This window comes from Lepisosteus oculatus, chromosome 2, assembly GCF_040954835.1.
Source record: "Lepisosteus oculatus isolate fLepOcu1 chromosome 2, fLepOcu1.hap2, whole genome shotgun sequence".
Classification (NCBI taxonomy): domain Eukaryota; kingdom Metazoa; phylum Chordata; class Actinopteri; order Semionotiformes; family Lepisosteidae; genus Lepisosteus; species Lepisosteus oculatus.
Window position 1 is genome coordinate 50,727,503 of NC_090697.1, and position 25,533 is coordinate 50,753,035.

General features: G+C 38.1%; 1 protein-coding gene across 3 annotated transcripts in view; it reads left to right on the forward strand.

The window, feature by feature from the left end:
- LOC102689302 (pleckstrin homology domain-containing family G member 1) overlaps window positions 1-19,492 on the forward strand; it is a 112,688-nt gene extending 93,196 nt beyond the window's left edge. For all 3 annotated transcript variants that reach the window (XM_015348813.2, XM_015348823.2, XM_006625882.3), the window contains exons 5-18: window positions 3,896-3,942; window positions 5,595-5,745; window positions 6,737-6,868; window positions 7,107-7,289; window positions 7,511-7,606; window positions 8,502-8,588; window positions 9,386-9,419; window positions 9,931-10,026; window positions 10,356-10,394; window positions 10,501-10,517; window positions 10,878-11,084; window positions 11,953-12,069; window positions 12,359-14,000; window positions 15,177-19,492. In XM_015348813.2, coding sequence (XP_015204299.2) covers window positions 3,896-3,942; window positions 5,595-5,745; window positions 6,737-6,868; window positions 7,107-7,289; window positions 7,511-7,606; window positions 8,502-8,588; window positions 9,386-9,419; window positions 9,931-10,026; window positions 10,356-10,394; window positions 10,501-10,517; window positions 10,878-11,084; window positions 11,953-12,069; window positions 12,359-14,000; window positions 15,177-16,267 — 3,939 coding nt within the window. In that variant the 3' untranslated portion in view covers window positions 16,268-19,492. The remainder of the gene's footprint in view (window positions 1-3,895; window positions 3,943-5,594; window positions 5,746-6,736; window positions 6,869-7,106; window positions 7,290-7,510; window positions 7,607-8,501; window positions 8,589-9,385; window positions 9,420-9,930; window positions 10,027-10,355; window positions 10,395-10,500; window positions 10,518-10,877; window positions 11,085-11,952; window positions 12,070-12,358; window positions 14,001-15,176) is intronic.
- Window positions 19,493-25,533: the final 6,041 nt, after the last annotated feature.

Genomic DNA, 25,533 nt, shown 5'->3' on the forward strand with positions numbered 1-25,533 from the left:
TCAGGGCAGGTGAAGCTCGATAAAGTCTGAGTAATGTGGAATGCACTTTATCAGTTTGTCAGCCCAACATGTCCAATTGAATTAATCTTCAGGAACAAGACTGGAACATTGTAGCACAGCTGTAATCAGACACAAATTATAATACTGGCTGCCAGCTAGCTGTCTTATGGGGGTTTGGTCCTCATGCAGATCATAATTTGTTCTCGGTTGTGAAGTACCTGCTGTTAGAGCATCTGTAGAAGTGATGTGAATGATGGTGAGTAGAAGTTAGACTTTTTGGCAAATGTTTCAAAGCTATAAATCTTGTAAAGCTTATCCTAGCCACTGAAGCAGAAATTTGATTTTTGTCTTGAGGTCTTTTTAATAGTTTAATTTGTATTAATGTATAAGAAAGAAATGTTTCCACAAAATTATATATATTCTATGGAAAACTTTTGACTAAACAACAGACCTTTTATAGTTACTTTTTTTCTGTGAGGTGTTGCTTGCAGTTAGAAATAGCCAGTTCACCACTTGTATTCCATAGACCATGTAAAGTATTTTAGAATGAGGAGCATGTCCTAATGTCACCATCTTGTTAAGTGTTTTTTTAAAACCCAGCCAATATAAAGAGAGATTTCCAAACTGCTTAAGCCCAAAAACATGAAACTTGGTTTTAGTGACCTCAAAAGAAAAAATGCCCTGCTCTGTGAGAAGCTCAGTAAAGCAGATATAATGTGATGGTTTTTCACTGCTTAACCTTTGATATCCTCAAAACGTTTTTCACACTCCAGTAAAATCTCCAGGAAAGGATCCACAATGAATCAAACCACTTTCTACTTACAATTAACAGGCCCATTATTTCCATTGGGGGTTTCAGTTAGTGAGAAATAAAAAGCCTCGACAAAAACGGCACAGTTAAGTGCTATTTGTTTTATCTTGGGATTATTAGATGGGTCAAAGTTTTGATTGGACCTGAGACACAACAGGTAACTTGTGGCAGGATAAACTTGCCCCGGTTTTCATGAAAAATATTACAATGCCTATTATGGTATAAATATGGGCAAAGAGTTTTTATTTACCTGGCTTTGTGTTTACAATATGATAATCTGTTCCGTGCTGAAGTTTGTGATGTTCAAGGTTTTTCTTGTATTTTCTCCGGTTGATTAGATATAATTTCTTCATCTGATTAATAGATTCATCACTCTGCAGTTTTCCCTCCATTTTTAGTACTACTTCATTCACTAGGGCCAAGGTGAGGCAGAGCTTTGCATCACTCCAGCATACTGTTCCACTATAATTCACATGTAATTAAAGCAATTCTCTCAACACGTAGGTATTAACACCAAAGTGTTTATATTTCATGACAAACATGGATGAGAAGATGCTCACCTTTCACTGAATTCAGAAATTATTTAACAGGTGTTTCCAAAGTATTTTTAGCGTAAGCAGCAATGTGCGAGAATCCCTAGGCGCCTCTCCTAAGCTCTTAATGAGAGGAGGGAAGAGGACTCAGAAACTAATTTAATAAGCCACAGGGATTCCATGTGTCATTTTCTGTCCTCTTCTTGTACTTTGTGGCATATTTGAGGCGGTGCTGGTGGGAACTCAGTTGGGCTTCTAACTGCCTTTCTTTCACGTTCTTAGAGAAGAGGCTGAAATCTCAGATTCAAGCCTTGTCATCTTACTGATGTTTTGCTTTGTATTCAAGCGTGCATGACCTGCCTAATGTCTTTTATTTCATTTGTTTTAAAAATTGTACAGCAGGCAACTTTCAGAGGCTTTTTAGGCTTTTTAGGCAACAATCTAAAACATAGTTGAAGAAGTCTTTGGTGCTTGTAATCCTTAACTGATAATATACAGGAGTGCTATCACACTAGAGCCTGTATTTCCAATTGGGGTTTAAGACTTGTTTAAGATGTACAGCAAGTCATTGTGTAAAAAGAAAAATATAAATCCAAGATGGCGTTTATAGTTTTCATTATTTACTGACTCTCCCTGGTATAAGAAAAAACAGAAACTTCACAAGCACTAAAAATTAGATTTTGTTTTTCCATGTTCTGTATCTGCATCCTCAATTATACATAAGAACATAACATTATCTGCTTAAGCAGGTAATTACTCACTGTAATGTCTTCAGCTATCCCTTGACTTATCTTCAGCTGTTTTTAGTCATGGGTGCTGGCACAGTCATGCTCACCATGTCTCTCTAAGGAGTACAGTATGCTTTGATATAACAGGTACCCAACATTAACTGATAATACTGGGTGTGCACCTAAAAAAATAAAAATCTGTCAGCACAATAACTGGCAAGTAGAATGATGTTCTTTGTTTGTCCTGTGATTATAAAAAAATGACTTACATGAAATCGTTGCAAGTGGGAATTATTTTTGATTTATTGAATTTTTCAAAGCTAGATTTTTTTCCTTTCAACTCAAATGGTGCAGGGTATTAAATAATAAAATAGTCTGTATTTTAAGGGAGTGGGACTGTGGCTAATTTGCTGTTATTGTGCTTCAATGAATTCAGCTGATTGCATGCATGGCTTGACCTTCTAATTGCTTATTGGCCCTTGACATGACCTATAGTTTCTATCTGGAACGACATACAGCTCAAAAGATTGTCCATTATCCCATGTCCACACACTCTTTCATCACCTTCACTGTTACAGTGGAAACCAGACATGTGCTGCATGAAAGCTCATCCTTAGAGTTTGCAAGCTCTTCCAGATGTTTAAGAACAAATAACTATGGCTCACTATCATGGGGAGGAGCGGTGGCTCTGTGGCTGGAAGGTTGCCAGTTCGTATCCCGTGGCTGGCAGAGGAATCCTACTCTGTTGGGCCCCTGAGCAAGGCCCTTAGCCCCAGCTGCTCCAGGGGCGCCGTATAAATGGCTGACCCTGTGATCTGACCCCAAGCTTCTCTCCATGTCTGTGTGTTTAATGGAGAGCAAACTGGGGTATGCGAAAAAACAAATTTCTAATACAAGAAATTGTATATGGCCAATAAAGTGATCTTATCTTAGCATGGAGAGTCAATTACTGTGGGAGGTCTTGGTTTTTCTTCCTCCTCTATATAGACAAAGTTTATCGCCCGGGTTTTAAGAAACAGACACCTTGACTTCACATGTCATGTATTTCCAATCATCCCCCGATGTCTGTTTACTTAATGGTGACAACACTGCTGTGACATTTAAAATCTGTATTTCTGACTTTGCTCTGTGATTTAATAATAATTGCTTACACTAATATAGCGCTTTACAGGTAATGGGGTCTCCCCTCCACCACCACCAATGTGCAGCATCCACCTGGATGATGCGACGGCAGCCATAGCGTGCCAGAACACTCACCACACATCAGCTATTTAAGACATACAGTATACAATTACAAACATCTTTGGACACTTCTGCTCAAGAAATGTGTTTCACTTGTCTAGTTAAAGCTTAATGTATGGTTTGCAAATGTTTCCCAAACTATACAGATCTTTTTCAAATAATAAGCAACCATATTTCTTCTCTGAATTAATTAACGTTTTTACACTAATGTATGCACAGTTCAGCCTAGCCAACACTTCTCCACTTTCTTGAAATATGTGTTTATTCCCTGTAGCCAGTTAGTCTCAACATTTACTAGGTATTACTAAGGGGCCCCAGTTAGTCTCAACATTTACTAGGTATTACTAAGGGGCTTGTTAACACTCCATGGTTGATTACGGCAATGTATTTTCATACCTGTACCTAAGAAATTTAAAGAGCATGCCGGCCATAGGAGCTACAGAAGTCATTGTTGCAGGGATTCACCCCATGCTGGGCGCCACACTATATCTGTTGAGAAGTGGAGGGTTATATCTAGCAAAGGAGCAAATTGTAAATACAGCATTATCCTTTAACTACTATTTGTTGTTTTTTTTATATAGAGTGAAGAGTTCCACATATACACTCAATACTGTACCAACTACCCAAGGTAAGATAAACTATTGCTTGTTTTTTTTAAAAATGTTGTCTTGTAAAGCTCCTGTGCCTGACCTCTAGATACCACTTGCAATTCAAGATGATGTTTTTACTTCAGAATATGTTGGAGACAGAGCAAAGACTTTAAATATTTTAAACATATCTTGGTGCATCAATCTACTTAATGTTGTGTAACAGCAATACAAGAACACTGAATTAAGGGCCTCTAAACATTAGACTGCCGATAATATTCTGATGGAGTTTTTTTGTTTGCATTCCTGAGCTAAAGGAATAAAATGAGTGCACTCCAAAGGAGTGCCTGTAGCATCCTATTTGTGCTTAGAAACTTATGCTAATCACATTTTCATGCAGGCACTAAATATGAAAATCTGTGTAAATGTTGTTTTTCCAAAGTTTGCATTGAAGATTCTAACTTTTGTCGATGATGAAAATGAGTTAAAGCTTTGGGCTCAATGCAAGGGACTTCTTGATCATTTTTGTGTGCTTCTGGCTTGGAGCTCTAAAATATTTTACAAAGTTTAACTTGTCTTTGCAATATGTAAGCACTGGTCTTAAAGAAATTGTGCTGTATCCATGAATCTTTGTCTTTCTTAAAACTGTTCATTTTCATATCATTTTATGGATAGAGTTATGATCTACTTGGCATTAAAAACTCACTATAGTTTAATCATAATACAGGTAATTTTTCCTTTTGGATTAGATGAGTAGTGTAAAACATTGTTCCCACATTTTGGCCCTTTAAAGTGAAATGAGAGAGACGTGAGAGAGTGTTCAGCAATCTGACCCTATTTTTATCTTTAGAAATGAGACTGCAAGAGTAATTATTTGCTTTCTATGATATTAATCTTGAGTTGGGGTCTTTTTTTCTATATAGGAAACCAGGTCTGTTAATGTCAGTACAAAACCTTTTGTTTTCAATGAACGTTTTGAAACCTTGAGTAATTTCTGGGTTTTCTGCAGAAAAAAGAACTTCTGTTTCCTTTCCCTTGACAAATTGCTCTTTGCACAGCAATGACCCCAGGCAGGGTTATATGATCCCTGCTGGAGAATCAGTTGACAGTTCTGAGAGTGTCAGTCAAATCATTGCAGGCACCTCTCCCCCATCCACACACCCTGTCTTTTCCAGTGGGATGATATAATGAAACCCACTGAATAGCACATAATAATGCTCTTACAAAAGAGTTTCACTTGCCTAGGTTATGTTGCCTCTTAACAATGGCTGCCCTGTCCAGAGCTGATCAAGCATATAAACAGTGGAATTTGGTGGATTTTGCTGCAGAGCCTTCAAAAAACACCAGGGTTCATATTCCAAGAGCTACATCTCCAAAATGGTGTGCTACTTAGTTATAGAAAAGTGCGTGAAGATTTTTTTTTCCCTTTCTCACTTTTCGGTGTGAATAACCCTTAGAGCAACTCAAAAGGCCATATTTTTCAGCTTGTTTTACAGCATGGTCAATTTCCATTTCCTTATCTTTTAAAGTATTATATCATATTGCAGTATAAATCTGCTCTGACAGAAAATAGGTCAGACCTCATGCTGGTTTAACTTTTTCCTATCACTGGTAGTGGATATCAAGGTCTTATTTCATCTCCAATATTTTTGAAGATAGAGCTAAATGTGCAGATTGTCTTTGGTGTTTTCAGATCAGTGGCTGTGCTGACAGAATGCATGAGGAACAAAGCTCTGGCCAAGTTCTTCCGGGAGCGACAGGAATCGCTGAAGCACTCCCTCCCGCTGGGATCCTACCTGCTCAAGCCAGTCCAGAGGATCCTGAAGTACCATCTCCTCCTTCATGTCAGTACTCTGACCTTTACACAGGGAGTTTCTTTAAAGAATAACCCTAACAGAATTTTTGTGTAATTAAAAAACAATTCGTAATTGTAAAGTGTCGGTAATTGTACAGTGAACTAGGAGAACGTACAGTAGGGGTCCCTAACTAAAGGAACATGTCCCAGGTATTGCACTCGTGAGTTACATACAAGATCCTGGTGGTTGTAAAAGCCTCAGGTTATTAGAATAATGTATTCCTGATATGGTTCTGCTGATATCAATCCAGAATAAAACATTGGTTCATTATCAGAAAACTGCTTTTTCCTGGTAATGGTTTAGGCAACCCGGAGCCTATCCTACAGGCATATGTATAAAGAAGAGCTAGACCCTGGAGTGGACACCGTGGGGAGAACATGCTAAAACAGAAGCTACCGTAGCCTGGAAATTGAACCCAGTACCCTAGAGCTGTGAGGCAGCAATGGTAATCACCATGCCACCCCAGAGTAGGACAAAATGTTCATGTTCATGCAAACTGATACCCACTGGAATTCTGGCTCCTGCAATTTGTGCCAGCTGAAGTGTGGGGAGTCTAGTACATACAGCAATGCAGTAGTCCAAGCAGTAAGCAAAGATGTAACAAAAAACCTCAGCATATCAGAGAGACGGAGGGAAACTCTACCCATATTTCTGTAGCAAAAGGAATGTATAAGGTACAGATCTGGTTCAGGAGAACTGAAACCGAACAATGTTTGGAATCATATCATTATAACCTATTAAGCTGGTGTTTTGTTCAATTAAGTAGTTCAGAGGTAAATTAAAATTAAACTTTTAAGGGCCACAGATGGTCATTTCTAGTTTACTGAGAAAAGTCAGCTGCTACATTTGATCAGACATCACAGTGTCTACAATTTGGTGGTTTAAGGTGACTCATAAAACCTGTTGGATTGGGTCTTTCCAGGACCAGAGCCGGCCTCTCCCATTATAGTAATTTTACAACGCTCTCTTGTCCCTGCAGGAGATCGCAAACCACTTGGATAAGGACACAGAGGCCTATGATGTGGTACTGGATGCCATTGACACTATGCAGAGAGTTGCATGGCACATCAATGATATGAAGAGAAAACACGAGCATGCTGTGAGGTTACAGGCAAGTTCCCCTGTATTTTATACTGTCATAGATAACCAAACCAAGGTGGCCAAATGTATTGAAAAAGCCAGTTACTGATTTCAAATGGTTCAATTATCATCATTTAGCAATAATTCAGTCCTCACTGCACCAACAATAACAGCATGGACTGATTCTTTTATCTGCCGAGCCTGTGCTGGAATGTGCTTTGGAAGGGTGGCAGTGCATGGAGGTATTCATCAACGTGTTTCTTTTACAGGAGATTCAAAGTTTACTCACCAATTGGAAAGGCCCAGACTTGATCAGCTATGGGGAGCTGGTTCTAGAGGGAACGTTCCGCATCCAGCGTGCCAAGAATGAGCGCACTTTGTTTCTTTTTGATAAACTACTGCTTATTACAAAGAAAAGGGAAGAATCCTACACGTACAAGGCCCACATCTTGGTAAGCAGTGTGTGAACAATGTAGTTTAATCTAGCAGATTGCTTTCCATACTTTGGATTGAGACTTAATGGTTTGTGGAATAAATGAAAATGGATGGAAATGCTGCAATCTGAGGGAAATAGACCTGAGGGTACATTATTTATACAAAGGGATTAAGAAGTAGTTTTACAGGAGTAACTTTTTTGCCGTTTCTCAGATGTCTCCGTTTTTTTTTTTGACAGTGTTGTAATCTGATGCTGGTCGAAGTCATACCAAAGGAACCTCTGAGCTTTAGTGTCTTCCATTACAAGAATCCAAAACTTCAACACACTGTGCAGGTACTCTCACCAGTTATGATTTGTTTGGGTTTTTTTAAGTGTCATTTACATTGAGTCACTGATAATTGGAGTGGATGCAGTGAGTAGAAATAATGTTTGCTTCATTAGGTTCTTAAAGTTTATGAGCCGAATGCAGCAGAATGGCAAATTGTAACCCCTTATTCACCTGAACACCACTAAACGGACAAAAAATGTAAAAAACTGAATTATATATCCGCAAACACCATGTGATTTTGTGGCACCATTTTCAATAATTTTTTCAATACTGTAAACTGGAGCTGATTGAGTCTGAGTTATGTGCAGTGGTCTTCTCTCCTGATTGAGAGTGGTTGCTGCTCTCCTGGAGGGTGAAGAAGTGTAATTTAGGATGCCCAGCCACCCATACAATAAGCAAACATAGCTGAACTTGCAGTTGCTGTTGATGGACAGCTGAACTGTGACCCAGTCAAATCTGGGCTCATTTTAACTGGTGGCTCTTGTTATCCATCTGAAGAAATGAATGAAAAGATAGGGGTAAATTGAGAAAACATCGTCATTGTTAAGACAGATTACAGCATGAAAAATAAACATCCAACACCGATATTGACATGAATGTTTGTTTAACTTTGTCAAAAACACGTAACACTCTGAAATAAGAAAAACTTAAGCCAGTGTTTTATTAATGTTAAAATTAATTTTTTAATGGAATTAATGTATACTGCTAATTATATTGGGTTTTTTGTTTTAATTTTTGCTACAACAGAGCTTTGCTTGTTGATTTATTTCTGCAGGGTTAAAATGTTTAGGTTCCGACAGATATATCTACAAACAGAATATTTTGTTTTAATTAAAATGGTCAGAACTAATGAATTTATAATATCCACAACATGTTTAAACCTCTTTTTTCCCCCTAAAGGCAAAATCCCAGCAGGACAAAAGACTGTGGATTCTTCACTTAAAAAGACTAATACTTGAAAACCACCCAGCTAAAATTCCAGCCAAGGTCAGATCACATTCATCAGACTTAAGTTACATTTATGTATTGTATTGTTTGTTGCGCTCAGCACATTGCTCATATAAATGTTCTCTATTACAAAGTGTAATGAATAGATCTACACCTGTAAAAAACTGGATTAAAAACATCTTATTCTTTGATGTGGGGCATCTACAAATTGTATAGTCGTGTTTTTAAAACATAAGCTTCTATTGGATTTTTTTTATCGTATGCTTCATCATGGCCCTATTTCCAGATTGCAAAATGTGGTACTCAGGCGCCATCTAGTGAAGAAAATATTTTAAATTCAAGATGCCAAGTTTGCCAGAATTGTAGGACATTTAAGTGGAGTACTGCTAAGAAAGGAAGAATTGTCATAATCTTTTAATTTAGATTAAGAAGTAAATTCTCAAAAGAAAATGCAACAAAAATGTGTTTTGCTGTTAAACCCTTCTCATCTGAATACTACCTCCCCCCCAAAAAAAACCACAGCCATATACAGCCATAGACATATACATGTGGCAGTTGTACATCACTCATACACAGTCCTGATTGTCTACCAGTTCCACTTAAAAGCATAATGTTGTTGTGAAAATGAATGACTTACTTAGAACAAAAAGTATTAATTTAATAGATCTGTATCGTTAAATGTTTAAGTCTTAAGACATAAGAATATTAACTTCTACATCATACGATATACATTGTTAAAGTATTGTGAATGTTGAGGATTAAGGAAATCCTGAACTGTTAAGTATCCAGACTTTATAAACTGAGCTATCTTTCATCTGAGTTTTTCATTTCTACAGGCTAAGCAAGCCATTTTAGAGATGGATGCTGTGTGTAAGTATCATTTATTGTCCTATTAATCTGAAAATTACTTGTTTACAAAAGAAAAATAACTGGACCTCTGAAATGTTCATTGCAAAGTTTCACTCTCTGTGATAAAGAAGATTTTTAAGAATTAACTTCACTATTTAATGTAGTAGAATGATTCAATACTCACCCGGTTTGTTAGACCACAACTGCAACCTAAAAGATTGTAAATCAATCTTGTGATAAAAGGGAATATTTATCAAAGTTTTATTTGATAATAGAACTTATCATAGAACTAAATATGCAAGCACCTTAAGCACATTAACCTGTTGTAAGACACCACAAGGTATCATTCATGAACTGCAATACAAACTGTCACACTTTCCATGGTTGAATCTTCCAAATATCCAGCCATTTCTATTTAACAATACACTCAAGCCTTACAGCAACATGCTGCTAAAACATATTGTGTCTGTAGAATTAAAAATTATTTTATTGTTAAAACTGGTTAAAGGATTTTGTCTTTTGTCCTGTACAGATCACCCTGGATTCCATTATAGCCCTGAGGGTGAAAGGAAAGCTGCTTCGCACTCAAAAGACGGCACTACTCCTCGCAGGGTGAGAAGGAAGTCAGGTGAGCAGTGATTAATTATACTGATGAAGTAAAGGTGAAACATGATTCTTTTTCAATCATCTTCTTTTTCCAAGAAGCTGAACAATCTGAAAAGCCTGTTTTCTTGTGATGCTACCTTGGCTTTTCGCCTTTTATTCATTATGTGTGACATTTTATACCGTGATTGGAAAAATTGAATCTGTACCTGTGACATTGTCTTTCTGAAAAAATAAGATGTAAGAGATCAAATTGTTATAAGAGTCTACAAAGTTTGTATACCATCACATGTCCTTAATTACCAAAATGTTATATTTCTGCTCTCTAAATCCATTATCTTTTTTTTTTATCAGAACCCTCTGCAAGACTGCTAAGAACTTCAAAGCAAAATGGTAGGTCTCAGACAAGTCCTCACCTGTAAAACGTAGACATGTTTTTTTAAATTTTAAGAACATTGTAATCTTAAACCTTGTGTTTCTCCTTTCTTCCCCCATGCAGATCCAGATGTGCAAAAGGTAAGTAAGACCTGGAATTACTCAATAGAAAAGATAAAAGGCCAAATGGCAATTTTGATCTTTCCGACATTGTTTGACCACCTCATTTTCTGGTTAGAATTGCTGACAAATCTAGTTTTGTTTAATCAAAATAAAATAAGAACTTACTGAGATGCACTAAGCATTTTTCAAAATGGCTCTTGACAGTGTTTGAAGTACTTACAATGCAATATGTACTTATATACTGCATGTTGTTTCTTTTTTGTATTAATTTTTATATCCATATAGATTTATGTATTCACTATTTTGACTAAATATGAAGCATGATCTCTCACTATAAATATTTTATTTAATCAGAGAATGTCTGTATTATTTTCTCAGAGAATCAGCATGGAAGGATCTCTCCTGTCCCAGGCTGGCAAGCTGGACTTGAGCGAGGGGCAGCTGAGCTCCAGCAGGACAAAAGCTCACAGGGATCTGGCCAGTAAATCCCAGGATTCCCTGGACCCAACCAGTGACACTGAGGAGAGTTTGCACATGCAAGCAGGAGAGCTGGCTGATGCAGAGGACGAAGATGAGACTGATCTGGTGAGTGCAGTCACTCAAGGAGATATGGAAATGTTAAAACACATTTACTCCCTTTTTTTTAAAAGATTGTATAGCATGTTGTTTCCATTGCATGGCTCAAAGGAAAATGAAGGTAATTAAACAAAAATAAGGACCGAAATCTAAAAGTTAGAGTGAGTCTCCTCTGTTTGTTCTAAATAATGTGATAAAGCATCGTGTTCTAGACTAATGTTGAACAGCTCAGCATATCGGATTCTGGAATTCCCACTGGCTTTACGAAAATAACATTGAAGAAGATTACACGATTTGTATTTAGTTTTTTTCTTTCAGTTTATATTTATCATTGAACTTCCATAAGATGCTGAAAGAAGATTCACTATTAGTCAAACAGCCTTGATTCTCATTAGTGCCTTAGGAGGGTCTTGTTTGATAAAAGAGAACACAGCATTGTGTAATAAATAAAGGTTGGGGCTTTTGGATTCCTTATTTCAAATACTTTAAGAATAGCGATGTTCTCTTACCACTCAAGTCAAAAGACTTGAATGGTTAAGTTATCATGATTACATGCTACCGATCTGTCATGAAAATTCATTTAAACATTAAACTTTGATGGTAATTTGAACCATACAGTATCTAAGGTGCATTTTGTTGTAGTGTATAATAAACATGGGAAGAGGCTTGTATTTTGCATTTATTATGTGACAATCTGTCAAATTTTAAGTTGAGAATTTTTATAATCAGTTTAAATTAATTTATATCACAGCTCTAATTTGTCCTCAGTTTGATTCCCAGAAACGGGACAGCAGTTTTTAAATTTCTTTTTTGAAATGTATTTGGTTATCTTAGATGTGAAGCAATAATTTCTTTCCATGTTTTTTCTTGTCTGAAGAGTATGGGGCTGAATTTCAAAATCCAAATGAAAGGTGCTCGGAAAAGGCTTAACAGCCAAGCTTCAGAGAATGTTGAAAAACGAAGAAGTATTACTGCAGGTGCACAAGACTCTCAGGTAATTGAGTACCAAGCAACTGGGTTCCTCCACCCTGACAGATGTTGAAATTTAGTCATTGAAAATTGTAATTGATGTTTAAATGTTGGAATTGCATTGAACTCTTGATGAGCATTAACTATGTGATGTAAAATACATGCATCTTGTGGCAAGTTCAAATTACAGTTAATCAGTTAAAAGAACAGCTTATTTAACATGATAGTTATTAAAAAAATGTTTAGATGATGTATTTAAGTGCATGCAGCAAAACTGTGAAACTGTATTCATTTTGTTGATTTGCTTTCTGCAGGCCGCTGAAGGGTCTTTACCAAATGGCGCAAGCTGTGTTGGCAACTTGTCTCACCCAAAAATCAGACAACCTAACACAGCCCGGAGCTCCCACCTAGACACTATTCTAGGTGGCGATCACACCATCAGGAACATCTGGGCAGATCACCAGATCAGACAGGCGCTGTTTCCAAGTCGGCAGCCCACTCTGCAGGCCGAAGAAGAGGAGGACATCTACCAGATGTTCATGCCGTCCGTTGCTGCTCCTTATCCACGGGTGTCCCGAATCAAGGAAGGGAGTCGAGGTTCTGGAAGGCCGTGCAGCTGGCATGTTGAGCAGCTGCAACAACAGTCACCCAAGGCCAGCGGAAAAGTCATCAGAAGAGCCAGCAGTGTCGGAGAGAAAACTTCGAGTTTTAAGGCTCCTGTTTCAAGGGACCGTAACAGACAAACCCACCAACCCAATAGCTTGCAAATAGAAGAGACGTCCAGCAATATTTCTGGTTCGGATTCTGCAGAGCAGCTGACCATTGACGACATAGAAAATGTGTATGACAACATCAGCTATGAAGACTTGAAATCGATGGGTCTTATCCGAAGGGACCAAGACTGTGTCCGTACTTCACAAGGAACAGCTGAAGAGAGAACAAGTTCAAACGTGCGCCCTAAAGAACGACAGGCAAGTCCAGCTGTTGCAGAAAGGAAAGACCAATCTCCTCTGCTGGGCACCAACAAATCCTGTTCTGAGGATCTTGTTTCTTTTGGGAAATGTGAGCTAAAAATAGTTGAAGAGAACATTTATGACACTATAGGTTTCTCTGATCAGGTTCCACAACAACACAACAAGAATTATGCCAAAGCAGGTAAAAGGGACAGCTTGTTGGCGTTTGAAACGGATTTTGCTGGCTGTGACAGTCTAGGCAGGTTCATTTCTGAAGAAAGTCTTCAGTTCAGTGAAGAGGATGCATCGGACCACCGCGTGCCTGCAGAGCCTGATTATTCCGGTTGGGTGGACAGCTCTTCCAATTCGGACTCCTTCTCCCACAGGTCGGCTGCAGACAAGATGTCAGAACAAGTTGACGAGATATGGAATGATCTGGAGAACTACATTAAAAAGAACGAGAAGAAACCAGAATGTCTCCCCGCTGCCTTCCCTGTTAACAGGCAAGATGCTCAGGAGACGCATTCTGGTAAAGTGCCTGCTTTTCACAGACGGGAGACCACGGAAAACACTGAGCATCAAACGTCGTTTTCCTTCACAGAGACTGTTGGCACCGTCAAGGCTGTTAAAAGCAAGTTAGCAAGGCTCAGCAGTGGCAGCTTTAGATCTGAGGAAGGGGACAGCCACAGAGAAAGGTCTGTCTTTGGTCTCGGCAAGAGCTTCTCAAATGACACGGGAAATCTGGAGAACCCCCTGCTTTCCAGCAACAGCATCCTCGCTCATTCCAGTTCAGAAAGCATAGATTTGTCAGGTGATATTGTAGATAAAACAAAGAATAGGGTGTTTCTGATGGCAAGGCAATACAGCCAGAAGATAAAGAAAGCCAACCAGCTTCTCAAAATGAGAAGCCCAGAGCACGAGCATGGACCTGGAAGACAGAAAGCAAAACCGAAAGACCTTGCAGCAATACTGGAAGAAAAGAAACAGGGAGGAGCTGCCATAGGTAAGTCCCTCCTGTGTGTAGATACAATTGTAAGGTGTTGTGCCATCTTCATATCCAATTACTAATGTGAACACAAACTTGCGTACCTATGTGGTTGCCGCATTTAGTGTGTAGGTTTGAGTGTATATCAACTATTTTTTATCTAGCAGACAAACAATACATATAACCTTTGATGGTGTACAAATTATATACAGATGTGTCTCGACATTTGCAAGGATTTGGTGCAGAGCACTGTCATGAATAGCCAGATTCACATATAACCAAGTCCACCCCTATAATGTACTACAGTATATAGTATGCATATATTAAAATAGCCCTCCCTTATATAATAATCAAAGTACTTATGCATTGCCTTTATGTTAATTTAAATAACAGTGATCAACTAAAAGAACAACAGTTGTGATCAGAATCTTATAGAATCAGTTGAAACAACAGCATGATTCCCACCTCTGCATCAAGCAGATGTCTGCACTTTCTCTCTCTGCCTCTGTGATAAACACACCCCACTGTAATGAAATGGGAAACAAAACTGTCAGTGAGCCTGTAAAGCTACCTCCAGACCGTCATTCCTTACACTGCCAACACTGAACAGTGCGCACTCCTGATGATATAAAAACAGACAGGCCCAGGCTGAGATGCAGATGCTCGGTAGTGGTTACTTTGGGAGAGAGGCAGGGAGAGGCTCACTCATGAGCTACAGTGGATTCGTTTTGTGATCCTAACCTTTGGTGTCGCTAATTTGAAAGCTGTGGTGAACAACCTTCAGCTTGCTTTCCAAGCATCCTGCTCTTCTTTCATCCAATACCCTATCGATTCTCACAGGCTATGGACTTCTGTATAAAACACTTTACATACTAACCCAGTGATTAGTTAAGTAATACAGAAATACAGCCTTAGAACAGTTGCCTTTGAAAAGTCTTAATGGTTCAGATGTGTTCTGCCACCACTGGTGCTTCCACTTGAGCTTTCAAGTTTAAAATACTTTTTTTTTAAATGTGCATGCATTTTTTATTCAACAAAACTATATAATAGTTTATTATGATTTTATGTTATGTTAATATGTATAATATTTAATATTTTAGAACTTAGAAATGGAAAATACTGGTCATTTTTGTTCAGCACTTATGCAGCCATTTAAATCCTTCTGATCTGGATAATGACTTTCTTCACACTCAGGTGCCAGGATTGCAGAATACTCTCAGCTGTATGAGCAGATCATGTTCAGAGAGACCCCATCCTGCACGCAGAAGGCCACACGTAGCCACGTAGGTGAGTCCTTTGTAGAACAGCAGTCCCCCCTGCAACACTGCTCTCAGCTGGATTCTGACAACTCCCGACTCAGCGAGGACTGGCTGAACTCCACCTACAGTAACGGGGAGCTGGCGGACTTTGTTTCTTGGCCAAATGAAACAGACTTCAAAGGGGAGAATCAGATGTCGGCTCCACAATGGAAGCTGTCTCCTGCCTGCTCTGTCCCAGCTCTGAAATCTGCTACACCCCCGTGTCCCCCAGCCCAGAGATGGAGTGCCTTTGTGAACCAGCCCAACAAGGAAAACTTTAGCCAGGAGCACATTTACAACTCTTTGGGGCGGCGGCCAGAATCTGCCAAGCCACTTTCTTACAACAGATGCCAGTCCTCATCCTCAGTCAAAATGAACAACAAAACTATAGAAATCGCTGGCAGTCGGTATCCAAAAGAAAGGAATCGGGTTGCCTCCAACCGAAATTCATTAGGGGAAAACAACTGTGGACTACCTTCACCTCACAGAACCGAGCATTCTGCCCAGTCGGGACATCAGCACAGTTCTTCTGATCAGAAGCCAGAAAGCCGGTCGGACATGATACTTCAGGACTCCCAGCAGGTTTTGGTAGTGAACAGGAACTCCCCCCTGAATGCTCACATTGCCACACAGAACTACTTTGCCAATTTTAAGGACACCGGGGATGAAGATGATGAAGACTACGTTGAAATCAAATCTGATGATGAAGATCAGGCCTCAGTTACGGAACAAAGCACAAAACAAGCCGCCTCAACACCATCGGCCCAAGAGCACTTCAACAGGGGCCTGACACAGTCACTCAGCTTGCCCTGCACCCCTGTGAAGTCTTGTCATGGCACCATGAGCCCTGTTGTCTCGTTGGCTGCCCTCGCAGATCACGACAAACTGAATGATTACCTTTGGAGTGTGCCTCCTGCAAACCAGCAGAATATTGTACAGTCCCTGAGAGAAAAATTTCAGTGTCTCAGCTCCAGCAGTTTTGCTTGAGCCTCTTTTTAATGCTGGTATCTACAGTTGCTTGTGCAAACAGGTATAATGCACATTTGTGTGGTGATCTGACACCGCAGGTAGTACTGTAATCCTTGTTAGACAGCATATAATTTAAGGTCTGACAATAACTTAAAAAACGTATGTACATGTATAAAAAATAAATGCTTGTCTATGTATATTTAAGAAAGCTTAATAAAGATCAAAGATACTGCTTGTTTGTGGCTTACGAACCAATAAAGTTACCGTATTTGAATTGTTCAGACAAGTCCAGTCCTGACTGTAACCATGGGCTAAGAATGAAAAGGGATTTTAATTCTGACTGCTGCTTTACAGAAACTGCTTAAGTCAATAGTAATTTTCTGTATGACTATGTTTAGATGTTCTCATGTGTCTTTGCAAAATATAGAACAGGGAAACTGAATTAATTCACTGTGTAAACATGCACAGTTCTCCTTTGAGGCAGCATACTGTACCTCTGTTATATATTGACAATACCCTATTTTTGTAAAAAAACAAATTATTTTCTCACATCAAAAGAGTAAGGAAAATTCCAGAAAGCTTTTCTCAATTATGTGCAGTAAGAGAAAAGAGCATTCATGTACTTGCTTTGAACAGGAAATCTATAAATTGGTGTATTAAATGAAGATAAAATAAGCAGTAGTTCCACCAAAAGAACAGAGAAATTCAAAAATACTTCCTAGAGCATTAGATTGTAACTGAAAATTGGCAAACCTTCTGATTTTATATATGAAGGGTCAAAGTTTACAAAATTATTAATCTACATTAAAAACAAAAACACACATTACTTAAAAATGTCCCAAGTACTGTATTTCTATAAACTCCTGAAAAATATCCAATGCAGTGTCTAATAAATTAGATTTCATTGGATTACTTACTGTATATTTGAACTATACTTGCTAGAACTGGTCTTCACTAAACCAAAACCATTTTGAAGGATTGGTCTGGGAATCAATATAAATGTTTTTGCTTTAATTTCCAATAACACAGTTGTTGCCTGCATTACAGAGTACAGCTGTATATAAACAGTGCGGAGCTACTGATTTTAGAAAATCCATTTTAAGAAGCATAGATCAGTTATTTTAAGTATCTTGAAAACGTGTAGTATAGCTATAGCCTGTAAGATACTATGTAGTTAGCCTAATTACCTACAGCAAGGAATATTAGCCTATTAAAAATGTCAAAAGAATAATGCACGCATATATTTAAAATCTAAAACCTTCAAGTGCAAACATAGTTTCTTGCTATTAGAAATTATAACTATCTCTGGATTTCTAATGTATTCAAGTAGTTTTTGCTTCATAGAAAATGTTAATTTAATTTCTAGATGATCACATTTTAAAAATAGGCAGTTTTAAAGGGATGGTGTACATTTTTATTACAAAGAGACTCGCAACAATATCTATTTATTTCAAAACTGTGTGTGAAATGCATTTATATATATTGAAACCAGTCTGTCATCAACAAACTGAGCAATTTGTAACAGGCCATTTTTTTTGGAAAGCTAAAATATCTGTTTTATTAATTTTTAGGAGGGACCACACACTCGAGACTTGAGTAGGATCTATGTAATAAGATGTTTAATGAGTACTTTCGTCTGTTACGGATTTTCAGATAGCAATATGTAATTTTTTAACTGGCTGACGTATTTAAGTTTTAAATTATTTATTTTCCCAAGACAACACTCCTCAAATACTAGTGACCACAAATAAAAAGTACTATCCATTTCTGACATTGAAGTCAATTTTCAAGGACCAATTTGGAGGTACACTCTCTTGAATAATCAAGGTCATAGATTTTGTATTACCTTTATTCCTGAAATTCAAATATTGATATATTGTTGTGCAATTAATTACAAAACTGTTATGTAATTTTGGATATAATACAAAATAAAGCAATATAGATGCCTTCAATTACAGTATGTGACTGATAATTAAATAGCATTTTAAAGGAAGGTAAGTAGTGCTGATTAAGGAGTACAACCAGAGTTATGATTAATTGGATGCAGTACTCGAAAATTTCTTGTTAAAAATATTGGATTAATAAAATCGCATTGCACTATTTTTGTTTAATTTAATCAGCAGTGCATTATCAAAATATATATTAGTAATGAAGAACCTTGACTAAGAATCACATACATACACTAGGAATGTATTGTCCAGTATATTTACCTATGTATTCACAATCACTCCCATCACGTGTATAAACACACTAGGGTATGTGGTAGATGTGATTGTGGATACATTTACTAGCACGTGGTGTCAGAGCTGCACTAGCTTGTATGCGTACCTTAGAGTTTTGTGTCCTGCACTGGCCTACTATCAACTTATATATGGTATGAGATTCATAAGAAGAACAACGGCAAATTAAATGCTTTCATTACTAAAACAAATGTCATCTTTTCCTGTATACACACCAAGAATGTAAATTTATTTAGTATGTACTGTGTATATTTTACTTTTGTGTAGATTTTTTTTTTACTGAAATAGCTTGGCAATTTTTTCTTTTTAGGACATGACCTTTCTATTTATTTGTAAAATTGAAAACTAGCTCTCTTTTGCATTAACCACCTATGAAAAATAAATTCAGCAGGCAACCTGTGATTTGAATGTAAACATATTTATTTTCAAGGTCATCTGTTTTTACAAGCTTGATAAAGATTTGTGTATTGTTTTTTGCATCTACTGTGAATGTTCAAAAATATTTTAGAAACTGCTTTCAAGCACTGTACAATTGCCCATGCTGTCAAGCTATTTTAGTGTCTCAAATTTTATATTGGCTTCAAAATACCTAACAAAAAATCAATTACATAACTCAATATAGGCCAGATATGCGCATAAAATGTTGAACAAAAGAACAATGAAGTATTGATTAGTTTTTTTTCTCACAATTTTACTTTTACTTTGTTCCCCTTTATTTCACAGGCAGGGATTGTAAGAGTTATATCCACTGAGATATGGACTTTGTTGCACTTTTTTTTTACATCTGTATTGTAAACACTTAATTTTGTATGTATGTAAATTTTAGGAAAGTTCTAATGTAAGGCTCTATAGTTTTGCTTTTGCTATAATATAAAATTAAGATGCAAATACTGTATCTCAACTAAAGAGAATGTTTTCTAATGGTCTAGTGTTCAGTGCTTAGAAAATGTAATTATTGGAGGCAAAAAACACAAAAGCATAATAAAAGGTGATGTGTTCTGAATACTAGTTTGGTTTTACTTTAAGGCAAATACATTTTCTTTTCCACAAAAAGAAAATCTGGAATTCTAAAAACTTCATAACAATGTATTGTTGTAATGGAAAGAAAAACGTTTTAGCTTCTATGTCCTGCCTTGTGGGATACATCTGATGTACTGACACGTTCATATCATCAATATAACGCACTTTGTACATTTTCAGTGCACCATGGTCAATACCCACTACAAGGTAACTTAAGGTCTACTCTATTTTTAAAATGTTTCCACTCTGGACTAATTTTCTGGACAGTAGAGTTATCAGAATTTGACCTTATTATCTCCTATTAGACTATACTATACAGTACATATTGAGACTCAATGTTGTGAAGAGGTTACACATGGCAGTGCAGAATTCTACTGTATTAGACCATTTTGTGTGCAGCGGAGTTTGCTATTGTCTTGGAACTCATCTTTTCTGAACCTGTGACCAACAGTAATCGAATCCTGGTAGTGACAGAAGAGCTATAGTTACGTAACATATCTTATGGGTAACCATATTGACAAAATATACCATGTTATTTTAAGGCTAAAATTCCTCTTTTCACTTTTTTCATAAAATCACATTTTGATTTAAAAAAACATGAAACAGGTGTTCAATGATCAAATAATCAAGGCTGTTTTTTGTTCAAAATTGCATCCTTGTCTAGCATTAGATATTAGGAGAAGGCTGTACTATCTTTTCTCTTTTTTCCTCTATTCTAAGGAAATGTGTTGTTGATTGTTTTAGCAATGCAACATTAAAATGCAAATCCATCTAATACCAATCCTTTTCCTGACAATTTTGTGTTCAAAACCATAAGCAGATTTATGTTGCTTAGCCTCTTTTTAAACTGTTTGGGGAAAACATAAGATAATCACTTTATTAGCCACATACAATTTCTTGCATTAGGAATTTGTCTTTTCTCATATCCCAGCTTGCTGTCCATGAGACACACAGGCACACAGACGGGGAGAGAGAAGCTTGGGGTCAGAGCGCAGGGTCAGCCATTGTACAGCACCCCCGGAGCAGTTGGGGTTAAGGGCCTTGCTCAGGAGCCCAACGGAGTAGGATTCCTCTGCAAGACTTTGACTTTGGTAGATATTTATTCAGATTGATTATTGACGATGGTCTGTACTGAACTGTTTATCCAAAATACAAGATGTGGCTAAAGGTATCAAAGGCGATCTTCACTGCTTTTTACATCTTGAGGCGGTCACAGTGCATGTTACCTGTTTTTAAGCCTCACCATCGTTGCTGGATCCAAGGAGCCTACCATTCAATCTAATGTGTCTGAGCTTCATTATCTCTGATTACAGTACTGAGAAAACTTTGTGTTTTCCAATATAAACCTATGAATTACAACTTACCATGACACCCTTGGTTACTAAAAAAAATCAGCCTTTACTTAAAAAAACAAAAATGTTTATATTTACCAATCCTGTGGGTTTTTTCTCAGATGCCATGGTATAGAAAAATGAATGATTAAGAATCACTGTACTCAGTGTGAAATAAGTTAACCTCTTTGCTTACTTGGCAGTGGGTATTTAGAAGCAGGTGATTTAATAATGGGGTACCAATAAATAAGGACTGAGTTTGGGAGTTCGGGCATCCCCATCCAACATTAGAGGGAGAAAAGATGAGTTACAGTAGGTCTTTACCATACAGATCACTGGAAACAGGTCATGCCACAATCAAAAGAAATCATCAAGGAAGTCACAAAGAACCCTAGAGTAATATCTGCAGATCTGCAGACCCCTCTTGCTGTGGCTAATGTCAGTGTTTATGCATCAATCAGCAATCAAGACTGAACAGGAATAGTTTCCGTGGGAGGATAGCTGGGAAGAAATCACTGCATTTCTTTAAAAGGAACATTGCCAGCCATCTCAATTTTACTACAGAACACCTAGAAAATCCACAAGATTACTGAAAGAATGTTCTTTGGGCAGATAAGTAAAAATTGAATGTTGTGGCAAAACCAATCACTGCCTTCCAACAGAGGGAGCTCATCCCGACCATCAGACATGGTTGTGGGGGTATCATGGTTTGTGTCTGATTTGCTGCCTCAGGACCATGATTGCCATCATTGACAGAACCTTGAGTTCAACACTGTATCAGCAATGATGGGTCAGGTCATCCATTTCTCAGCTGAAGCTGTGCCAAATGTGGGTCATGCTGCTAGAGATTGATCCAAACCTTACAAGCAGATTTACAACAGAATGGCTGAAGAAGAAATTTTACATTTTGCATTAGCCAACATAAAATCTAGACCTAAATCCGATTGAAATGTTATGACAGGACCTGAAGTAAGTTGTTAATACAAGAGGACCCTCAAATGTCACCAACTCGAAGCAGTTCTTTAAGGACAAATAGGCCAAATCTTATAAGAGCAGATGCAAAAGATTAATAAGCAAAGAAAATGTCTGGCTGAAGGTGCGGCTGTTTACTTAATCTCATGGTTCACACGCTTATTCATGTGATAATACTGTAAAATCCTGGGTTCGGTTTAGGGTTTTAGGCATTCATGTGAAGGAAAACAGAGTTTTCACTGGCCGATTATCAAACTTTATTGATATAAAAAAACTAACAGACCAAACAGAAGAAGAAAATAGAATAAAGAACACAGCGCGTGCCTGCGTTCTCTCCTCAACCATCCACACCACACTTTTCCCTGGGTCAGAGATTAATTAAAACTTCACTCACACTTAACAAATTACCACATACAAAATACTGATGTATCAACCCAAATATGTCTTACAATACTGTTGGTTCCTTTTTTTAATATCTTGGTTGGGCAAGGTTATATTAATATATTATGAAGACTTTCATAAACATCTAACTAGGATCAAACTAAACCTCACACCTGAAGAAGGCTCCACCCCCGAAACATTGTGTTTTCTTTCTTCTCATTTCAGCATGGAATAAACCTATTTACTTTTTCTTTTGCAGCCTATGCATGCTGATGCAGCTACCCACCTGAACTAGGATTGAACTATACAAGAATATGTACCAAACTAGAGGGATCATAAATCTTTTCTCAACACTTTAGCCAAGGGTTTTTTGCTTGCTGAAATCCTGATTGTTTAAATGATTAAATGATAGTTTAAATGATCGGAAGCTGAGTTTTGTTAACCAAACTCATATTCTCTTCACTTGATGAATCATCTGACACATCCTGCTCCTTATTTTACACAGACATGCTTTGAGACAAAACACCTCTCTCACCTGCCTGCTGCTCAGGGTTACTTTATTTCTAGTTTTGACGTTGGTTCAGATTTGTCAGTAAATATTTTGGTAGATTTCTGGTAAAAAAATCTATATGGCTGGCTTTTGGCCATCTGTCACTTCTCTTATGTGCCAATTGTAGTCAATACTGCAATCTACATTGGCAGTGTGCGCAACATGTCAGATTTCAAAAGTATTTTGTAATTTTTTAAATGTTAAATGTCGGGACGAGGTGTTAATATTGAGAGTCACTCATAGTTACACGCACAGACATGAGTTGTGTACTCTGATCCACTGCAATTTGTATTCGGATTGCACAAATGACACCAGGGGCTCAACTTTTAAACCATTTCTTACCTTTTTTATCAATAATATAGTTTAGACACTATCCAACTTAAATTCAATAACTATAAAACATAGTATACTGTTTAATGACCTAATATAATATAATTGTATTATATTACTGTCACAGTTTATTGAATACAGTACTCACAATGTATTGCTTGCAGATGAAATTACGTTTCATCCCAAATCAGTTTTGCAATTTAATTGTAGAGTGCTTTGTCCTTCTGCACTTTAACAGGTTCTAAGTCATCCATCTATGAAATAATTTTGGAAGCTTTTCAATGAAAGCAAACAGGATTTCACACCTTGTCATTGTTTACCTGGCTCTTCAGCACGTTTGTAAGAAGCACTGGAGATATGATTTTGGGATAGTACAATGAAAAAAAGGAAATATCAACATTATGTGACGCTCCACTTAATGCATAAAAGTAGAATTAAAGTGTAAAAAACCAGAGCAGGACTTAAGGCCTTGCTCTCTTCTTTACAGCTAAGGCACTGACTACATCATTGACTACAATGATCAATTAATGGGAGTGGCGACAGACATCAGACTTTTTAAACAATGCGACTAATGTTGATCGCCCTTTAGGCTGCTCTCATCATGACTAGTATGTGCTCTCCTGTGCTCTTCACCTAGTTAAACAGAAGTCTAATTGAAATCAGGTACAACAGATCTTGCTCTCGCAACCTAATGCAAATGCACTTATTTCCTCTCAGTTGTCTGTAGGCCGCATACCCGCACTCAAGAGAGGCAGTTGCTGCATTACACACCCTGACACAGCCTAGATCAGGCTGTCCCTCCAAACTGAGCAGCCAGGAAAGGAGGGAACTGGTTACGGAGGTCACTGTAAGCCCAACGGTGACTTTGAAACCCTTAAGAGTTCAGTAGTTCCGTAGCTCAGATGGGAAAAAATACACAGGGGTCAGCAATATCCCGGATACTCCAAAAAATTGGCCTGTATGGTAGAGTGGCAAACCCACAGTATCACGAATACCACATGGAGTTTGCAACAAATGTGTGGTATGTTGCACTGGCTTATTCCCCCCAAAGAGAACTGTACTTGGAATGGCAAAGTGGTGAATGTTTGAGGTATAAGATGTGCAAAATAAGTCAATTAAATGACAGATGAAGAGTTCCTAAAATATCCTGTTATATACCTCAGTCGTCCAAGTTTGTAAGTCTTAATCCCTATGTAGTGGCGAGGCTTATTAATAAGAAAGAATTAAGTGTTCTGAGTTTTCCCAAATGAGGCCCCATTTCCCTGTTCATCTCTGTGGTGCAGCCACAGAGAAACTATTCATGCAGGCTGATTTAGGACAGCTCCCAAAGGGGGATGCACTTAGCTAAGCCTGGCTATCATGATCAATGGTCATCCATTGGCGCCTATCTGTCTAGGGAGTGCCAGATGGACATCTGGACTGCATTCCTAAGTGTCAGGAGTAAATGACTCATATCTCACCTTGATCAACCAATCAGGGACTGGTAGGGCCGAGTAACCCACGTGGGACTCTGATGCCCACGAAACTTTCAGCCAATGAACGAGCTGAAGTTCCTCCAGGTAAAAACAGGCAACACAGAGAGCCTGAAAGATTCAGTGAGATTCTGTGGGAGAATTCTGTGGACAATTCTAAAGGGAATTCAAAGGAGAATTCCAGGGCAGGACGGCCCAGGAGCAGAAGGCTCCCAAGGGCAGGACATTCTCGCAGCGCGCCTCCTGACCATCCTGAGACTCAGCCCGGACAACCACGGAACGGCCAGTGTGTCAGAGTGCGAGAACTTTCCTTTGTTCTAAGAGTCTAGAGCAGAGGTTGCCAGAGAGTAACCAGAGGATCCACCCGAGGTTAGCAGGCCTCATGAACAGGTCGGAACTGTGGACAGCTGAATCACTATTCAGAACTAGCGCTTCATCAGGAACGAACCGGTCCTCTTCCTGACTTGCTGGGACCCACAGAAGTCATCTTTTCTCCTGTGCACAAACTTTGCTAATTTAAAGCCAACACTAACTAGCCCGTCAGTGATCATCTGCAGCGCACCGTCGCAAGCCGCACAGCACAGCCTGGCACCTAGCCAGAGAGCACGGATTGGACAGCAACAAGCCTGCACTTCTTTGTGCCCGCTTGAGATCTGAATCCCCAAAGATTGGATGAGTATTCAACTTCACTGCATTACTGCTCGAGAATTCAATTGTTATCCCAACCAGTTGATATCAATTTAATTCCTAAGAGTTATGTACTTGTTTTGAGTATCTAATGTAGAAGTTATAACCAAGTTCATTTATGAAACGGTCTTAATGAATGATATACTGAACGTATGTCCTCTTGATATGTGTAACACTTTGTAACTGATTGAATATATATCTTTTGTATTCTGATAACCCTCTCGATAAGATCTGTTAGGTTTATATGCATATTCTATGTATTAATAAATGTATCCTCGTGTATTAGTACCTGTGTGTGTGC